Raw genomic sequence first — 21,063 nt, forward strand, 5'->3', positions numbered from 1 at the left:
CGACGGAACGGTAGCAGTACACGGGTAGCTTATATTATGTGTTGCAATTCAAACCATTTTTATTAAGATATCCATACCGTAAAAATTGAATTATTTTGTATATTTTAGACGTAAAAAAGTTGCTTTTGTTAAAAATTTATATCGTGCTATTTTCGTATCATGTCTTAATTTGCTTGTAAAATGACTTGTAATTCTGAAAAACCCTCATTCGATGAAAATCCCCTACGTCATTGATCGCAAAAAGGGGCAAAAAAGCATTAGGAGCCTATTTTATACTTCATGCTTCTTCTTCCGTGCTGTGCGTGGAAACCGGTTAGTGACTAAGCTGACAAAGCATAGCCGCACCACGCAAAACCCAATGGTCAGGTTTCACATTGGGATCACAATTTAGCAATAGCGCTATGACAAAGTTTGTACTGTGGCCCGTCGTGGAAAGCGTACCGCGCCGTTCAGCCGTCTTGTATACCGGGCAGCGGTACGTGTGCCGCGGAACGAAATCGTCTTTTTTCATCGGTTTCAGTAGAATCTAAAAGAGCAAATATAACCTTAACGACAGGAAAACCTTACCATCTTAAGCAGTACTCACGTATGGCACGGTATCAAACAGGACGCGCGGTATAGACTCCTGCAGATAGCCCTTTTCCCTATCCCATCTGGTGCCTTCCAAAAACAACCCATACACGTACACCCCATCGTCCGGCGGTTCCGTGATGTTCGCTTCCCGCAACACTTCATTATCGAACACCAGCAGATCGATCGGTATGACGTACTTGCGGGCAAAGTTTTGCTGTGCGCCGGTCAAAAATGCCTGGGTGAAGAAAAAGCCCGATACCCAGAATGTAGCTGGCGGGCCCTCGTCGTACCATTTTTGCAGGAATTCTAACCGCGCGATAAAGTCCGCAATGTACGAGCCGAGCGGTTTCAGGCTCGGGTAGGAACGCTTTGCCCAGACGGATGGGATCTTGCCGACCAGTATCGCGCTGACCACCTCTTCCACGGTTGGTGACATGGCGACAAGACCCTGCATGGCTTTGCGAGCCGTCTGGAGGCTACCCCGGATGCAGATGAGTAGATTGTTAAACCGTACCATCTCCTGCACCAGTACCGTATTCATGCTCTGCAGAAGAGAAGGGAGTATCGGTGTATATAACATTCCTGGATCGCAGTGCGAGAGATGACGAGTTACCTGATGATAGTCGGTCGGATACTTCTCCAGTGCGGCGTCCCGATCAAACTCTGGCGGGAGGCGCTTCAAGATGTCCGACGATACGCGAATCACAAGCTCGGCAGGAGTTTCCCTAAACACACCGGTTGATGTGTTCTGTGCGAGAATAGCATAATCAATTAGTAGACGTTACGTTAATGTTTTAGAAAATCAAAAATTGGTTACAATAATTTAATGAAACATAAACACAAAATCAAACAGTTTCCAATTTTTTACAAACCTTTAAATCCTCAAGAATCTACCATTGTCAATTGAATGTTGAAATCCAATGGAAATTTAGCCAATTAGTACAATAAAATATAATCAATTTTTCTTTAAAATTTTTTGAACCAGGTTGGGCAATTTAACCTGAATTATACATTACCTTCATTTGCAGCAAATCCTAATGGTGGGTATTTTGGGAATGTAGCATTAAATTCAGATAATAAAGTTACTTAACATTGAATTGTAAATTGTTTTAAAGTTCCAGTGTGTGTCAATCAAGGCGGTATAAATTTATTTCACCTATACTTACGAATCAGAGAGGTACTGCGGGAATTTACCAGAAGAATACTTGGTATACTTACCGTACGATCCTTCAGTTTGCATCAGATAAGAAAAGGACGTTACTGACTACAGATGTACTACACCATACAACCGACATACCTGTGTCTTGAGCGTATTGGCCAGCAAAGTGTCCGTTTCCTTTTGATCCTTAATTATATCCGCATTCTCGTGCAGCCCAAAAACACCGGGACGTGCAATAATCGGCAGGTCTCGTATAAACGTGATAAACTCTTCGTGCTCCTTTAGCTCCGGCACCGGATATAGTCCCGCCTCGTCGAAGATGTAACTCTCGTTTTCCAGCACCTGCGCCGTGTAGAACTTTGCGAGAATCGTATTCAAACACCGACGATCCCAATCATCCGTTACACGGCCACCGTAGTTACACTCTCCGGTCAGGTAGCGTAGTGCCACATACGGTACCTCCTCGTACTCGTCCAAAAACATCCGCAACTGCGTCAAACTGATGCTCAGATCGGTCTCGTTGAACTCGTACGGTATGTTCCAACCGATCGGACCAAACTGGCGCCGCTCCTGCACGACACCGTGGAAGAAGCATAGACTGAACAGGAGCTTCTTGAAGTTGGCCGATTGTTTGCACGCCTCGAACCATTCGACGTTGGATATTGGATCGCTCATGAACGAGCGAGACACGTTCATACGTAGTCCCTTCGGTGGTTCGTTGGTAATCTTGATTCCATTTTGTAGCACCACCACCGGGAAGTGTTCCGTCGGATAGGAGGTTAGCCAGAGCCGAAAGTCCGGATGCGTTGTGTCCGGTTGGAAGCTTTCGCAGATCTTCTCTAGCGTCGGCATCCAGCTCTGGGCGAGGTGACAGTTTTGCAGCAGAACCCAATTGCCGAACTTGGTACCTTCGTCGATCATTTTGGTTGCGATAGGTCCCTGACCCTGGCCGAGCGATAGTGAGAAAAGCCGATTTGCCCCCAGACCCTGGGCGTCAGCAAATTTTATCAGCGTGGCCGTCGGATCGGTACCCGGTGTTAGTACGAAGATCAATGGCACACAACAGTTCGATTCGTCGTACGATGCAGCCAAATTGAAGGCCGGAGGTTCCACGTATTTCGGTTCCATTGTTTCTGTAATTGATTGCAACAGTCAGTCTACAATAATCAATTCTCCGATATCCTATAGGCTAACTGTACACCTACCTGCCACATATAACTCGATCGCGGGAACCAACTTATCCGCCCGGAAACATCGAAGTACCAGCAGCTTCTGGAACGCTGTCACCGTAGAATTCCACGGCTCCGGAATGGATGCCTCATGTGGTGTATCGTCGTCAAAGTACCGCTTCCAGTTCTCCAGATTCTGAACCACATGTTCCTTCAGCGGGGCGAAATATTCAAACGACACCGTCAAACGGCAGATCTCATCCCAATTTTTGTCCGGCAGCCACATGGCAGCCGGGTTGGGATCGGGATTGTCCAATCCAACACCTCCGGTAAGCAAAAACATCAGCTCGGGCGACCCGAGCTGGCCGGCATCCTGCTGCAGATTCGTGGCCAGCAATAGCGAGAACAGTATCTTGTCCTTCTCAAACAGGCTGCGGCAGATATTCTCGTAAAGGCTGTACGTGAAGTAGGTCCTAAGATCCTCCAAGCGGGCTGGCACCTCATCCACCTTCTCGGTATTGTCGATAGCCGCGGTAAAGAGGTTTACGAACCAGTTCAGGCTGTACTGATACATCGGATCGATGCAGGCCAAGTCGGCAATCGTGAAGAACAGCACCGTCGAGTGGGCCGCTATCGGCGTGTACTGCAGACGGGCCGCATCGATCTGACGTTCGGTCCCCTCGGCAACGATTTGCTTCTCGTTGATCTCGTTGGCCAGCGTTTTCGACGAGCTTAGGACCGATACAGCGGTTTCATCCTCGAGAATGTTACCCTCGGACGAGAGGACCTGCAGGATCTTGTCTTCGATCTCCTGCAGCTGCCGCTTGTTCTCCGCCCCTTGCACGATCAATGCGTTCTTTTCCGTCTCGAGTTCGGGCCGTTCGCGGGCCACCGTTATCGAAAGCAGCTGATCCTGCAGTCCGGTCTGGGTGATCATGAAGTTGAGTAGCGTCACCTTCACCGCTATTTCCGGCAAGTAATGGGGACTACGGAGTTTTGTTGTGATGTAAAACTTGAACGAATCGTTGTACTCGATGATTGAGTCACCCAGCTTGATACACATTGTTCCCCCCTGTCGGAAGATTTGTTTCAACAGAATCGGTTCCAGCATTGGTTCGATCTCTTCACCGACATTCTCCAGTAGCACTGGCAGTCCAAACTGTATGGCGTTCTCCAGTACGCGTGTATAGTCAGGCTGTGAGAGACGTATTATGCAAATACGGTTCGCTTTTTCCATATTGCGTACCCATTTGTTAGCCTGCCCTTGGGGATCGATCATCAGAGGCCAGCGTCGAGCATTGCTAAAAAGAGGAAAAAGAGCTCACATTACCGTTCACATCTCGAATCTTGCTATCGCATCGTTACAAAAGCACGATCGCTATTTTTCAAATATTTTCAAAGCCCCCGGTCAATTCTTACTGAATGATGATAGCACTCTCCACCGAAAATGCATCACTTGGCAAACCGAAGATGTTCCACGCCCGAATATCGACCGGGTTTCCCAGTACATTCACGAGCTGGAAGTCCTGGGAACAGATGATTCCACGATCCGTGCACCGTTCGATCCACTGTTCGATCTGCTGTGCCCGGAACTGCATCGTGAAGGGTCCCAAGTACGCAACGATACCAGATGCAATCAACACGTCACCGGTGAGCGTGTCGTAGATTAGGGCCAGCGTTTCTGCCGCCGTCTGCCAGCGATCCTTCTCACCACCGAGACCGGTAATGATCTCCGTAGCGCGTTCCAGCTTTTTCATACACAGCTCTACATTTGCTTGCAGCTTTGCGTGTTGAGCAATCTGTTCGTCCAGCTTGCGTTGGAGATCCGCAAGATTTTCCTCGACGATACGTAGCTGCTCCAGCTTTGCATTCAGTATCGTCATAGCGGACTAGGAGAAATAATACACAATAGTTTGTTAATAGCATCCAATGTGGTGTAATGAGACGACCGGAAAAAGTACTCAAGAACCTACATTATAACTCGCTTGAGCTTCGGCTAATGCTGCTTTCTTGGGTGCTATCTCCTTTGCTACCTTATCGTACTTTGCAATCGCAATGACCCATTTGCACAATCCTTCCGCAGCCGTTGACGCCGCCTTCACCTTCTCCGGATCGAAGTTTTCGTTGGTAAAGACACGCTCCTCAAGCTTCTGTATTACCTTCGGAGGAATATCATCCTTCTCGAAGTTTAGCAAACCATCCATGAACTTTATGTCGCCCAGCACTCGCTTCGACGGACCCCAGTAGTCTTCCACCATGCCCATACCGGACGGGTTCTGGACTCGGTCTGGCTTCAGATCCTTCAATATGCATACCGCCTCCATCACGACCTTCACCCCTATCGGTGGGCTTTTCATCGTTTTTACGATCGTAATATCCGCCGGCGTTAGTGTGTTCAGGGCTTCCATGGCGGCGTCCAAGATAGGCATCGCATCAGCCAGCTTCGCATCACACACCTCCTTTATGGCGTTGGCAGCAGCCGCCTGCTCCTGTGCGGCAGCTTCATCCTTTTCAACCATCTGCTTTTGCTCAGCTGCCACCTCACTATCGGCCTGCACCTTAGCCATCTGCTGGGCCACTGTTTCTGCAGCGATCTTCATCTGCGGCTGAACGGCTTCTAGTTGTTCCTGCATCACACCGATCTGCAGGGCAGCCGATTCCAGTTGCTTCAGACCAGTCAGATAGCGATTCTTCCCTGTCAACACCTCACTGCAATAAATGAAAGCAACAGAAGTAAATGCGTACTTACTGAAGGAGATTAGTCACGTGCTTACGTGCGCTTCTTGTCAAGCAAAGTCTTGAAGGTATGGATCATCTCCAGGTACGATGTTGGGGTGACGTAATTATAGCGTTTCAAGCGCAACAGAAACTCATCGGAGAGCTGCTGGGTGCTCGTGTGAAACTCCATGCACATATCGATACAGCACTGGCGCTCCATGTCCGTCATTTCAACCGTCGACAAAAACTTTGTCGCCACTGCCGTCAGTGCGTCCTTCGGCCACGGTTGGAACCAATCAATCGTACAGCAGTTCACTACCGAAGGAAACTTTCGAACCCGATTCCTAAAAGCATCACCGATCGGTGACATCGACAGTACAATGTGCAGCTGATCTCGTATAATCTGTGACGAATTGAAGCCAAAATCTTGTCAGTGAGATATGCGCATCAAAATTGAATTTCAAGAATTAGAACTTAGAATCTGAAAGCTTACCGTAACAAAAAGGTTGAATAGTGCCACCAAACTACCATCAGTTTGTTGACTCTTCTCCTTTTGGCGATCCATTTGGCGCATCTTCTCGATAATCTCCGACTTTTCTTCGTTGGTAAACAGGTTGGGAATCTCGCCGGAGTTAAGCAAGTTGTTAATATCCTCCAGAAAACCTTCCTCCTTAATCTGCGTGTCCGTGAACAGGAAGCAGATGTGCTGATCGGCACCGCACACTTTCTTCAGCAGGTTTTTCATATCTTCACGCCACTCGGTCATACCGTACTGGCGGGATATTTCAACCTGATAGAGCTCGTACGAGCATATGTGGGACGCTATTCGGGCTAGCGACTGTCGCCCAGAACCTCCCACACCAACGAGTAGTGCGTGGCTTCGCGGTTGTTTAATGATCCGACAGATCCGTGACAGATGTTCAATCGCGAACCGGAACAGTACTAACGACATCGGCTTCTTGGACATGTTGTTGTACTCCACCAGGTAGGACTCCACCACGAAGCTCAGCTCTTCGATATCCATCACCTCCAGGTAGAGTTTGGTGTCCGCTTTGGGATTGGTGAAATCGCAAAACATCAGCGCACGCAGCGATGTTTCCGTCAGCTCGTTGCCCTCCACGAAACGATCGAACAGATCTTTGGGGTCCTCCTTCATGTACTCGCGGATGACGGTGCAAAGTTCCTCGAACAACCACTCGCGGTCACCGTCGTCCACCAGCCGATCACCGTACACACGCAGTATCTCGTGCGCCCACAGGCGCCGCATGCTGTTGAGCGTTTCCGTCCCTTCCGGTACGGATAGCAGCACGCCCTGTATAACGCGCGAAAAGTCGCGCAAGTTGAACAGATAGTGGCATTTGGCCGGCGTCGGTAGCAGGATGGCGCGCGCTTGACGATAAATCTGGAGTGTCGATAGGACGATCTCGTCGATGCACGGGTCAAACTCTTTCGAGAAACCCCGTGTATCTAGATGCCACAGCACTATCTTGCTGAAGATACCGATCAGTGTCTGATCGTCGAACTCGTCCATCGCGATCGCGTTGAAGTGCTGGGAGAACCGGGGCGATACAGTGTTGCCCGTGCTTGGCGGTCCCATCGCACACATCAACTGCAGATCGACCAGCTTCATCGCCGTTACGTCCTTCCGATCGTACCACAGACAGTGATCCAGCCACATGCGCACAATCTCTATCGGTGGCTGTGCACCGTACGCTTCCTTCAGCGGCATCGACACGTCGTCGATGAACACGACGCACTTCTTGCCGAGCGGTGGACCAAACACTCCCTTGCGGCGTTTGTCCAGCTTTGACATGATAATGTCCTGCACCTGGTTGGCGGTGGTTTGCGCCGAGAAGCTGATCAAGAGCGGCTTGAAGATGTTAGTATCGTTGCGCTTCAGCAGGAAGTCGATCGTGTAGACGCTCTTCCCAGTGCCCGTGGGACCGACGAGCAGCAGGCACTTGCCGTGCTGCACCAGCAGTTCCAGCAGTGCACCGATGCGTATCGTTTCGATCGTCGGCACGATCACTTGATTCACCGGCACGTCCCGCTGGATGCTGGTACTCTGGCTGATCTCCTCGGCCCACGGGCGCCATTTACCCTTACCCTCCTTGGTGAATCGGTAGTCGAACACGGTGCCGCCTTTCGGGATCTGGAAGATGAATGGCTTCGACAGTGGCTGCACCTGCAGATGCTCCGGTATGCGGAACTTCTCGTTCAGCTCCGGTGGAAACACTTTCTCGGTCAGTGCGCGGAAGAGCTCGCTGAATTTGGCCCGACTGTCGGTCTCGAGCGGGCCGCCAATAGCCCAAATGCAGGAAAAGAAGAACACACCCTCTAGCTGTGCCCGCACGTCCACCTCCGAGACGGCCTTCATGTACGCCTCGTTCTGGTAATCGTCCATGAAGCAATCGAACAGATGCATCACGGACAGCACCAGGTTCGAATCGCTCGTCGGCATCATCTCCCGTAAGCCTCCGCCTCTGCGCACAAACCACAGCAACAGTGGGCAGAAGCGGTGAAACATTTGCGTGATGACCTGCTTGTTCATCGAGTGCAGTGCCGGTGGTAGCGTGTTCTTCCACGACTCCAGTACCGGCTCCCATCCCAACGAGGACGGTTCCATGTAGATCATGCCACAGCGGGACACCGTAGCCGGCGATGCGGCATCCAGGTCCATCACCTCAAAAATCAAATTCGTGGTCGACGATAGCTGTATGATTTCGCCCGACATCAGACACAGCTTCTTGTTATCGTCCAGCACCGTGTTCATGTTCTCGATCCAGATCGCATCGACTGGGCCATCAAAAATCAGCCACTTGCGATCCGTGCTGGTACTTTGCGCGTAGTGCCGATAGCTTACCGCCAGTATGCCATCGCTCCATTCGTGCGAAACCGGATCAAACTGCCCATACAGTTGACCCATCGTGATGGCCTTCGGGTTCATCACAGTGTACTGTGCCCGGTGCTCCCCCATTTCGCCCAACTCCTCAATGGTGGCCAACGCTTCGGCAAGAATACGATAGGCGGTCGTTTTCCCGCCCAGCGGTGGCCCAACGATCATCAACCCGTGTCGCACCACGATCATCTCGTACAGCTGCTGCACCTTCTCTAGGAAGAACGGCGTGAACTGCTTGTTGTTCTTCTCGCAAGCCTTCTGCACGGCGGCATCGAACACTGCGTAGTCCGGCTTCGGAAGCACTACACCCGGGAACAGATCCGATATGATGCCCTGGAACAGTGGCACATCTTGGTTGAGGAATTTTGCCAAATTTACATCCTTGATCGAACGCAGCACCAATATGTCTTCCGATTCGTCCGGGTAGCGTAGCTTCAGGGCACCGGCCGCCTTCAGTACCGATTTCACCGCCCGCATGCCATAATCGTAATGAGGTTGCGAGCTCAGCTGCTCCGAGCATAGCCGATACGTGGCGACGATCTTCACTGCAAGGGGCTTCGCGTTCAGAAAACCATACGCGTACAGCTCAATCTCCGAGATCAACACATAGTCCGGCACCATCATGGCTACCGAACGGAACAGAGCCTTCAAATTGTCCGGGAGCTCCGATCGACCTGCGTACCCGGGATTCATCGTAATGAACACTGCGCAGCTCGGGTCGAGGTTAAGCGTCGTGCCCTCGAACACCATCGTCGGGGAGCCAGAGTTGATGCCACGCTGAATGGTAAGAATTTGTTGCGCCACCACCGATAGCACCTCCAGATCGATACGGTTAAACTCGTCAAAACAGGACCATGCACCGCATGATGCAAGACCTTTGAAAAATTTACCCAACGCTATGTAGTCCAACCCGTCGGAGCAGTTGAACACGACGCACTGTTTCGCAACGGCTTTGGCCAAATCTTTCGTCGTCTCAGTCTTGCCGGTACCAGCAGGACCCTCGGGGGCTCCGCCAAGATGCAGATGGAGCGCACCGAAAAGTGTTCGGAAGCAGCGATCTGTCAGTGGCGTAATGACTAGACGCGCCGTATTGCCCAAATATTCATAGCCATACATAAGAGTTGAGTTGATCATCCGCGTGGCTAAATTTTGATCCTCGAAGTAGTACCGAAGTTGTGCAAGCCAATTGAAGTCATCCACCTGTGTCGTTTTCTTTTCGATCATATCGATCAGTACGTCACGCGCATGCACATCCAATACAACCAGTGCGCCCAACGTGAGACGATTCTGCATCGCCAACTTCCCACGCACCAAGTCCACGATAAAGGAGATCTGAACTTTGCACGTTTCCAGATATTCCTCCAACGCTTCCAGTGGTTCTTCACTGTCGAAACACATGGTAGTCTCCAGTGTCCAGAATGCACACGAAATGCACTGTATACACTGTCCGGGCCACATCAGTACCCACTTGTGACGTTCCGTCTCCGTGTACGCCTCGTACGATTTGCCAACCTTCAGATGGATGCTCTTCTTCATCGAGTGTTCCAGATCAAGCAACCACTTTTCTACCTGGCCCTTCGCCTTGCTCGTGGACACTTCCTCAATCAGATCCACCTCTTCACCCTCACTCGAACGCATAACGGTAATGTCGAGTGCATCGGTAAAGTTGAGGGATGCAATACCCTCGAAGCACTTCTTCAGGTGCGGTTGGACACGGGTCGGATCTTTCGTTTCCGACAGAATCTCGAGTAGCTCGTCGTTCGACAGGAAGAAAAAGCGGGGGAAGTAAAGCCGCTTCTTCTCCAGATACTCGTTCAGGCCCTTCTGGATGATCTCCAGCAGACCGTAGGATTTCTTCAGTTTCTCCGACATTTTGTCTATTTCCAGCACCACCAAAACCTTCGTATCGGCCTGGACCGACTTCATCAGATCCTTCCAGATCTTGTCGACCGCACTGAACCGGCGACCCTCTTCCGGCATCTGCGATTGAATGTCCGGGCTCGAAAAGATCGGCTCCAAGTACATCCAGGTCGCCTGCACCTTCAGCCAATCATCGAGGATATCCTGCAACAGCATCAGTTTCTTTTCCCAAGCACTATGAGACATGGATACAGATTATTTGCCTATCGTTTGTCTACCCTGTTCCAAATTGTTCCCTGTTTCAACATACTTACATTATGTCCTTTTCAAACGGTTTAATGTACAACGAGCTTTTCATCGTTTGCGTCTTGATGATGTGATCGTCCAACAGTACCTGAATGTCGTCGATTGCGGATAGGATGAACGTTCCAGTATCACGATACGGCAATACCACGAAGGCCATATCACTCCACTCGTTCACCATCTTAATCATTGCCTTCTCCAGATTGTTCTCCTTGGTAGCACTCTCGGAGATGGTTTCGAAGCGCTGTATGTAGTCGTCCAGTCCGTAATCGATCACACGCTCCAGCGTAAGCTCGGCGGAAATGCGTATCGGGAAGCCAATGATTTCAGACACCTGCTCCCAGTGACGCTCCTTCATGCCCGGGTTGCCCAATGTCTGCACGATCGGCATATGCGTCTTAAACTGGTCGATACGGGTTTTGATCTGAAATGTGTAACATGCACACGCACCAGTTACTCCTCTACCAAGTCCACACGTACATCAGACCTATTAATACTCACATCATGTGCCAAGCGTTGCGTTTGATACGAATCGGAGAAATGTTTCTCGAGCTTATAAACCGTTCGATAGAGCGATCCTACCGTATCGTCAATCTGCTCGGGATCATGCGAACCAACCTGCGAGTGCATCCACAGGTCGTGCTTATCCATAAACTCCTGTCCAGCATCATAAAGCTGTTTGTATGGTGCCAGCTTATCGTGGCACTGCTTTCGGATCGGATACTGTGACAGTTCCCAACCGTAGGCCGTCTCCTCTTCATTAATATGATCGATCTTATCCATCGCGGCAACTAGTTTGTTGTCCAGTGCCGTAGCTTTCTTCTTAAATTTCTGTAAGTTCTTGATGTCACCCCAAGAGTCATACTCCTTCACCTGTTGCCAGAAAAGCTCCAAATCACGCCGGAAGCTTTCGATACGACGCTTCAGCGCATCCTGATACTCGATCACCTTCTCGGCGATGATGTTTTTATGATCTTGGAAGATTGTGGGCATCTTCATGTACCACTGGAAGGTGTTATTGTTCTGCTTGATCTCCAGAGGCGTGAATATGGTGTAGTCGGTAAGATACAGCAAATGGTGCAGATTCTTCTTGAGCCGCTCTTCCATCTCGGGTATCGTCGTCTCTTCCATCTTGATCGCGTACGCTTTCAGTGTCATTAGCTCGACCGTATCCTTCGGTATCGTAATAATTTTGGTTGAGATCGCTTCATACTCGATCGCCAGCTGGTGGGCACCGCTCTGCTGATCCGCTGTCATTTTTGCGATTAGCTCTTGCTGCATAAACTTGGCCAAACCTTCGAGGGTGTCTATCAACCCTTCACGATGAAACTCGTAAAAGCCCATCGACACGACACCGTAGATATCGCGCGCCACATCATGTTCCATCTTTTTGTAACGCTGTATGTACGTGCAGTACTCCTCGAAGCTGGGTCGTTTCTCCATGAACCGTTCGATGTCGTCGATATCGGAACCGTTCATTAGGGTCATATAGTTGTCGAAGTCTTGCATGCGCAGCTCCGGCCCTATACGCTGCTCCTCGAGGACGTCGTGGATCTTCTCCTTGCACACGTTGATCACTTCGGGTGGTATTTCAGGCTGGAGGAAATGCAAAACGGAAATAAATTTTTTAAAGCACACAGAGCTAGAATGATCACTTCTACGACTTACCCTTAACGTTTCATGTGGACATGGTAAATCGGGATAAATTTGTCGCTCAATACGGGGAAAGCTTTTTACCGATTTTACAATGTTATCGATAATTTTCAATATCTCTATCTGAAATCTAGGAAAACTTGGTATGAACGATAGAGTATCTTGATTTTCCAATAAAATCGTCAATCGAAATCCTTGGTTCGTGCGCTGCAAACAACAAAGGGAGAAACGTTTATGGGAGTTAGGAAGCGATTGCAAAGCATCAAATATCTACCCCAACGTCGCAGATGTAATGTGTGTACGACTCAATGCTGCTAATGCACAGATTCTGCAACTGCCTTGTCATGAGCGTTGCTAGCGAGTTGAAGAATTTCTTCAGCATCTTCGGTTTTGAATTATCCGGTATGAGTTTCTTCTTGATGCCTTTCTGGAATATCGTCTTTATCGCACCGTACCATTTATCCGACAGCGTTAGCCTAGTTTCCTCTATCTGTTGGTTCACCGTGGACTGCTCATAAAGGAGAAAAATGTTCAAAGAACTATTCTTAACTTCTGGTGTCTAGACAAGTCCCACTCACCGTAAACTCCGTCAAATCGTACGCTTCACCCTTTGCTTCCAATTCCTCCACGTTCACAAGCAACATCTTTTTGAATGTTGTATCCCACAGTTCCAGAATCTGCTCCGAACAGGCATTGATCGAGAATAGGTTCCGCTTAATCTTGGCGTGGTTCTCATCGTATCGATGTTTCCACTTGAGGCGCAACTCCTTTATTTCCAACCGTCCCGGCGTGATTTCTTCCTTTCGGGCGTACTTTGTCATCGCGTCACCCAGAACGAAATCAACCACCGCCTTCCTGACCGCAAACGAGTAATCTTCCTTGATCTCCCCGATAATGTCACGCAATGCCTGCTTCCATCGGCTCAAGTTCTTCGGTATCAAGCGTAGAACGCGCTGCAAAACTCGTTTGTCAATGGGCGATACGTGCACGGTATCGATGCCGTGGCGTATGTAGTGATAGTATCGCAACATCTCACGCTCCTCCACATTCGGAAATGTGTTTTCCGGATCGTCCCGTTCGTGCTCCTTACGCACGATCAATCGTACCAACCGTCGGCGGAAATCTTCACGATCCTTCCGCAATGCGGTATACGAACGAATCTCTGCACAAGGGGGAGAATAGAATTCAATGTTTTTTATATGTTTGTTTTCCACAAATGGCTTACTTTTCTTATCCGCGTTCCGATCTGGCTTTGGGCGTGCCAACGGCGATGGGCGCATCTTGGTGCTATGGCGCAACAACTTTTCCGGCAGACTGAACACATTCGGTCCCAGGAAGTCGCAATCAGTTGGCATGTTTAGTTCGCGCCAGATTTGCTTGGTATTATGTTCCGGATGTGCTCGACGGTTAATGCGCAGCAAACCGGATGGACCGGGCGTTTCCAAACTTCCCGCGTTTCCCGCAGGTCGTACTCCATCTTGTGCCCGCTTGCGTACCGGGGCCGATGCCCTCCGCTCGGAGCTGGGTTTCATCGGTTCTCTAAAACAAAACAAAAAAAAATGAAGTTCATCATGAGATTGTTTAACGAAATAAATCAATACCCTCCTGTGCAATGACCCCTACAGGAGACATGTGATGAGAATTGGCAAAATTTCTCTCCCCAAGTCTCCAAGAGCCACACTGCTTTTATTTCCTTTAGTCCTTTTTTCAACAAGGCACGAACAGCTGACAAGCAACTGACAGTAGTGGGCCTAACTAGTGCTCCAAATATCAATGCCAAGGAATCGTTACCAACGGATTACCACCTCGCCGGGTGACGATAAACACGTTGCTGTGGTTTCATAATAAAACATCAACTGGGCGTTGGTGAAAATTTTCAAACAGCGAAAGAAGAAATTACTTTAGTTGAATTTCTTATTCAAAGAAATTGCCGTAACTGTTTAGCGTACAAGACATTCTTAAGTACTTAGTTTGTATTAGATGTTGAAGATTGAAGATGCTAAATTCACTAGAAACCTAGATTCGTTTGAGTTGCTATAACACTATAGTAATGTGGAGATTCTCAGCAAAATGTGAAATTACTTAGTTATATTGCTATCAACTAAACGAACTTACCTTCAAGTTATAAAGGTAAAGGAAATTGTTGCACGATTTTACCTTGTATTTTTTTATTATTTTCACTGCATAACAAATATAAAATCACTTCCTCTATGTATAGCAGGAAGAAGAAAAAAAACATATAAAAACCAGACGATCACTAAAACCCAAACTTCCAGGAAGCCACCGTGCGCGATGAGAGTTAACGTGCAACTAAAACCAAAGCTTACCGAGATATTCTTCGATGAGCACCGGTAAAACCAATCGATTTCGATAAATATTTGGTAACCATGGCTACTAACTTCCGCTTGCGTTGCTAAGTATGTAAAGCTATTTTACGACAAACATGTGGTTACACCTGTTGCTGGCACAGCTGTCGCAACCACTTGGCGTGGTCCTATCGGAAGTTCTGCTGGTTTTTGATTATACGCCATAAATAGCAACAGGTCCGCTAACATTCTAGCGGCCAGGAGGGCAAGATGTAAAAGAGCTACAGGTATTCACCTACTTTCTCTCCCTATCAAATAACGAACAGGTGAGACCTTATAGATAGACACGCAATTCTTTTGGGGGTCACGCTCTTGAACTCTTAGCGTTAAAATGGCCGAAATTGAATACTGTTGATTTTTCATCTCTTTTTTTCCTCAGTTCCAAAAAGACATTGAGACTCGTTCAAAAATAATAAGTACAATTGCAGAATTAATTACCTGATATTATCATTTAGAGATGTTAGGATGATTACTTCCGGTGCACATTGGGACACACACTGAAACGATTTGTTGCGCAACGCTGCTCATGTTTTACGAGCAACAGTTAAATGCTTGATATTCTTTGGCGGTACTAATCATTCCATTCAGTGCTGCGATAAAGCATACAAGTATAACTTGAACATACAATATAATCGTTTATTTTGGAACTTTGGGATTGGCAACGAATTCTTTGCAAGTAATTCTACTGAACCGATTTGCGAAATGTGCGAATACCTACCGGCTTTGTGCGAAATGATCGCCGCTATCATATTCGGAAGTATGAAACGGGTGTGTTGTAGAAGTTTGCGTTCGCTTCATGTATTTCCTCCTTATTTCAGACACGGATCCAATCGATGAAGAGTACTATAATTACGACGATAATCCAACGACCACCACTATAACATCAAACAACTTATGAGGTGCCGATTTGATTCGGAGGTTTTATACTTCATCGCAATGTTTTACTTTTAAAATAAAGCAATGTGTTTTTGAGTACATTTCACTGTTTTAAGATTAAACACTGATTTTGCGAATATATCAAATATTATGGAGATCTTTAGCTGTTCATTAGAAATTATATTTAAAGATGCTCAATTATAAAAGTTTGCATAGAACCCACAACAGCTAACTAGCTAGCTGTTGTATCGAAGCGATAAAATTGAATTTACAATTCAAATTTATCGTATGACTATAAATATTAAATATTAAAAATAACTCATAAATATTAAATTTGACATTGAAATTAGTTGGTGGGGGTTTACTGAAAGGGAATGATAATATTTTTAAACATACAATTCATCTGGTACCAATGATTTGTCATAAACATGGTATCAAAAGGACAAATGTATTTTAGTTATTTCCTTGATACCATGCAGGAGATTTCAACGCGAAAGACAACGAACGTATCAAAGATTGGAAAAAGGTGTTGGAAGCAGCGGCGGATCAAACGGTAGGCGGAGTAGGCGGTCGCCTAGGGCCCCAAACAATTTGTGCCGTTTGTACGAGTTTTCGAAATTTAGCAGCAGAGTTAATTTAAAGCACAAAATCTAATTAAAAAGGAAACAATTTGATTGAAAATATCATTGGATTTTATATATCCTTGGTTATATAAAACATTTGTTTCTATTTGACTAGGATTTGACAGCATATTGAAGCCTACCATTTCTGGCTTTTTTAGACGATTATATGAGATACCAAACGAGCCAAAAAACGTCACGCTGAACATGTCAATAAAGTCCCCAAAAACCCTGTAATAATAGCCAACGTATTAGAATCTCTTCTATCACGCGAAATGATAACACGCGAGAGCGGATCAGCAATATGCAAACTGGAGGGGAATTGATGTCAGCTCCTGTTTTGGATGCTCTCTTGGTGTAGGAAATCTGAAAACAGCCCGTTTTGTATGGAATTTCGTATCAACCGACGGTACGCAGCTGATTAGCTCAGTTGTGCATACACACGCAACACAAAACCACACAAGGCGATCATACCGAAGAGCAAACAGTTCCCCTCGCCTGAGTAAAATGTGGATACAGATCACACACGCTACACATAGCCACACACGGCGATCGCTCGCTCTCCAGGAATGGTGAGAGCGAGATCGGCTGCCGATGCTAAATGCGAGCACCGCGTGATAAGACTCTCGCGTGATAAGCCAGGTATGCGAATGAGGGAGGGGATCCTTCATCTTGAAGAGAGCGATGGTGTGCGTTGCAGGGTTGACGTCGTATGTATTGACAAGTCCAGCTCGGTGTTGCTTTGTTCGGGAAAGGCTATATGCGTTGGCAAATTCGGTAGAGCTATCGAATGACCGTCAAATGTTGTTGCTGGCAACGATAACTTGCCAATGATTATATTATATTATATTATATGAGATATACAAGACAATTATATGAGATACCAAAACGAGCCAAACAACGTCACGCTGAACATGTCAATATAGTCCCCAAAAACCCTGTAATAATAGCCAACGTATTAGAATCTCTTCTATCACGCGCAATGATAACACGTGAGAGCGGATCAGCAATATGCAAACTGGAGGGGAATTGATGTCAGCTCCTGTTTTGGATGCTCTCTTGGTGTAGGAAATCTGAAAACAGCCCGTTTTGTATGGAATTTCGTATCAACCGACGGTACGCAGCTGATTAGCTCAGTTGTGCATACACACGCAACACAAAACCACACAAGGCGATCATACCGAAGAGCAAACAGTTCCCCTCGCCTGAGTAAAATGTGGATACAGATCACACACGCTACACATAGCCACACACGGCGATCGCTCGCTCTCCAGGAATGGTGAGAGCGAGATCGGCTGCCGATGCTAAATGCGAGCACCGCGTGAAAAGACTCCCACGTGATAAGCCAGGTATGCGAATAAGGGAGGGGATCCTTCATCTTGAAGAGAGCGATGGTGTGCGTTACAGGGTTCGCGTCGTATGTATTGACAAGTCCAGCTCGGTGTTGCTTTGTTCGGGAAAGGCTATATGCGTTGGCAAATTCGGTAGAGCTATCGAATGACCGTCAAATGTTGTTGCTGGCAACGATAACTTGCCAATGACTTATATTATATTATATTATATGAGATAAATGAGATAATTATATGAGATAACAAAACGAGCCAAACAACATCACGCTGAACATGTCAATATAGTCCCCAAAAACCCTGTAATAATAGCCAACGTATGAGAATCTCTTCTATCACGCGCAATGATAACACGTGAGAGCGGATCAGCAATATGCAAACTGGAGGGGAATTGATGTCAGCTCCTGTTTTGGATGCTCTCTTGGTGTAGGAAATCTGAAAACAGCCCGTTTTCTATGGAATTTCGGATCCGACGACGACGGCAAGTTTTTATGGAATTTCGGAAACGCATTTTTTTCATCGACTGGTCGAGATTTAAACGCATGCGCAAGACACGAAAATAATGTGCGTGGAACGATCGATATGGTGAGGATGGAGTTCATAAAACAGAATGTTCAAAAATAACCACGTTTATCAAATATTACACGCCCGTTATACTTACGTATTGTTTTATCAATAAAAATACTTTCGGATGGTGCTTGTTGCCAAACGAAAATCGCGAATTTAAGAGTCGAAAGACAATAATAAATTTGCATTGCTGTTAGCATTTTAAGTTGTGTTTCATTTGTTTGTTTGTTTGTTCGTTTTTTTATTACACTCTTGCCTTTACAACAAAGTATGTATGGTTTGTATGGAATTTCGTATCAGCCGGCGGAAAGTTTGAGCGAGATGAAGGATCCGCCCGCAATGATGGTCCAAGGACGACAATCCGTACGAAAGATGGTTTGTGGATCGATCGATCGACGCGCGACAGGAACCGACTCTTGCACCGGGGCTATCATAGGAAAATTGGACAAATGTGGTTGCAGATCATTTCAAGGGCCTCAATGAACTCCCCCTCCCTCCTTCATCGTTTTTAAAATTAGAGGCCCCAACTATAATTCCGCTCTGGGCCTCCAAGAAGATGGATCCTCCACTGGTTGCCTTAAAAAAAACGCCTTTTGCACATTTTAACTATCAAAGATAGAAAACGAAGAATGAGAAGATTTGTTGTCGACCAGTTCTCCAGGTCATTTCTGACAGTCGTCATTCGAGAACAGGATCGCTGGCAGTTCAACATTATTCTAGCCTTGTATCAACCTATTTGGATTGAAATTTTTAGAAGCTTGTGATGTTAGATTGTGTTGGTAGACTTATCTTTACATATACTAACTCTATTCACTACTATACTACATTTTATTGTAACAGCAAACCGTTAACAATGCACTTGCTAATCCACGTCGTACCCGTACATTGGACCCTCCATGTAGGCTTTGTACATATCCTTCGAATTTCTTCGTATCCGACGACCGATCGGTTCCAGATCGTTATAGCACTTGGGAAACACACGCTCCACCGCCGCGATAGCCTCTTCCGGACTCACCTTACGTACAGCCAACACCGAGTTTAGGGCTTTGGTTTTAACACAGTCCTAGAATGCAATTAAACGAGAGAGTTATTGGATGATCGACATTAACTCGCACCAACGTGTTTCCTCATACCGCATGTGCCTGTTTGATTTTGAACGGTGAAGCGTCGCCCTGCGTACAAGCACTCAGAAACGAACAGTGTGTTAGGTTTGCCGCACGGATTTCCGTGCACGCTAAATGGTCGATATTTTTAAAGTCCAAATTGTTGTTACAGTAGTCAAACATATGGATCATTTCGTGCGTTAGGACGCCCTGCACAATTCCCTCGTTTCGTGCAATGTTCTGACAAACAACAACCTGATTTAGCACTGGATCATAGCCACCGCTAACCGATGTGTCGCACACCTCGCACGCTATGTGACGCCGGATATCAATTTCACTGCAAAGCAAATAAGGGAGAGTTGTAATAACAAACATACATAAGGTTTATACACTGTTGCATTACTTACCAGCCAGAACTTTTCAACGCACCCATCATCAACTTTACCATGGGACTTTTCTTCACACAAGCGTAAACGTTCCGTTCACACTTGATCTTGTCCAGGTTTTCCGTGCCTTCCATTCCGAGCAGTATACGTCCCCAGCTGGGTTTGTACTTTTCGCCTCGTCGTTCCGGATACAAATCGTAGCCCCATTGTTTCTCGTTGCTCTCCTCAGCGGTTCTATCGATGACCGCATTTGGGATGGGTGGAGTACGAGATTCCGACGACTTGCCAGTCTCTGTCCCGGACGTTGTAGCAGCCATCAACTTTGGATCGCACTTGTGCAGCACTAATAGTCTGGAAGGATGGCAGGTTTTCGAAACACGGACAAAATTCAGCCGGACTGCTGATGTAATCCAATCGCCGGCAACCCAAGTCTTCGCCTCGTCGCCGGTAGAAGAATACTTCAGACTTCTGTTTGTTTTCGCCTTTGGGTAGTGTTTCTACGAACTATAAAGCGTAACACTGCTTTCACTGCTTATTAGTTGGTTTAAATTGTTTTAATTTAAGTTTTCGCTGAACTGTATTTTTATTTATTTATTTATCTGTGTAGCGATGGTAATACACAACTGTCATTTTACATTGCGTAAGAAGTGTCTGTGTTTACAACACATGCTTCAGAGGTTCATGTTCGTAAGCATAGTCATGTGTTTTCAGCATAAAAAAATCTATGTTTTATGCTTATTTCTATTCAAAACAACACACCAAAAACAGTATGAATATTACGAAAGGATTCAGAGTTTCAAAATGTGCACTTATTATGATTAATTTCCTTGTTTAATTGCGGTGAATCTACACCACGATGTGTAGCCATTTCAAACTACAATAAAACTGCAGTAATGCAACGAGGCGCCAACGCAAGACACGTGGTTTTGTCGGAGTTTGCATGCATGCATGAAACATGCAAATTATACTGAACAAAAACGTGTTTTCTCAATAATGTGGGAAATTAATCTAAATGTAAAATGTACAACTGCAACCTTTAACACGAAAAAGGCAGCAGAGCAAGGCAAAGCGAAAAAGGAACCTTTGTATTCAAAACATTTATTAATTTTGATCATATAATTCATAGTTTTGAAACATTAAGGGTACATTATTCTGGCTGCAGTTATTTTTTGTTTCATTTTGTTTGTTTTACAATCAAACTAACGAACAGAAAAACGAATCGATTCAAACTAAAAACACAGCGCCGCACATTCCTCTCACGTCCACTAAAAACGGGACTCACGAACTGAGAACAGAAACTCAATAATCGTCTTTCGATTTGATTGTTTTTGAATTGTTTTTTACTTTGTTTTTTTTTTCTTTCTGGTTCGTTTGTTTACGGGTTTTGCGCCATCACACACACAGGCGGTGGGGCACACTATCTCTTTTGCTACTTACAATTTGCCGCCGGCATCTAACTTGTTTT

The 21,063-nt window shown here is 46.6% G+C and overlaps 2 protein-coding genes across 2 annotated transcripts; both read right to left on the reverse strand.

Annotated features, from left to right (window-relative positions):
• Positions 1-313: 313 nt before the first annotated feature.
• On the reverse strand, positions 314-13,866 carry LOC128304041 (dynein axonemal heavy chain 7). Its single transcript, XM_053041164.1, has 18 exons — positions 13,560-13,866; positions 12,913-13,496; positions 12,609-12,842; positions 12,350-12,541; positions 11,183-12,277; positions 10,693-11,105; positions 6,113-10,613; positions 5,676-6,022; positions 4,875-5,610; positions 4,321-4,790; positions 2,938-4,202; positions 1,871-2,865; positions 1,792-1,800; positions 1,590-1,607; positions 1,446-1,463; positions 1,187-1,321; positions 587-1,117; positions 314-526 (listed from the first exon to the last, which is right to left on the reverse strand). Exons 1-18 carry the CDS (start codon positions 13,864-13,866, stop codon positions 314-316), a joined length of 12,063 nt encoding a protein of 4,020 aa, XP_052897124.1.
• A 5,085-nt stretch (positions 13,867-18,951) lies between these two features.
• On the reverse strand, positions 18,952-20,174 carry LOC128304296 (mitochondrial inner membrane protease ATP23 homolog). The gene is made up of 3 exons (XM_053041459.1): positions 19,620-20,174; positions 19,243-19,549; positions 18,952-19,172 (listed from the first exon to the last, which is right to left on the reverse strand). The coding sequence occupies exons 1-3, from the start codon at positions 19,913-19,915 to the stop codon at positions 18,972-18,974; spliced, it is 804 nt and encodes a 267-aa protein (XP_052897419.1). The 5' UTR covers positions 19,916-20,174; the 3' UTR covers positions 18,952-18,971.
• Positions 20,175-21,063: the final 889 nt, after the last annotated feature.

The sequence above is a fragment of the Anopheles moucheti genome, chromosome 3 (assembly GCF_943734755.1).
Source record: "Anopheles moucheti chromosome 3, idAnoMoucSN_F20_07, whole genome shotgun sequence".
NCBI lineage: Eukaryota > Metazoa > Arthropoda > Insecta > Diptera > Culicidae > Anopheles > Anopheles moucheti.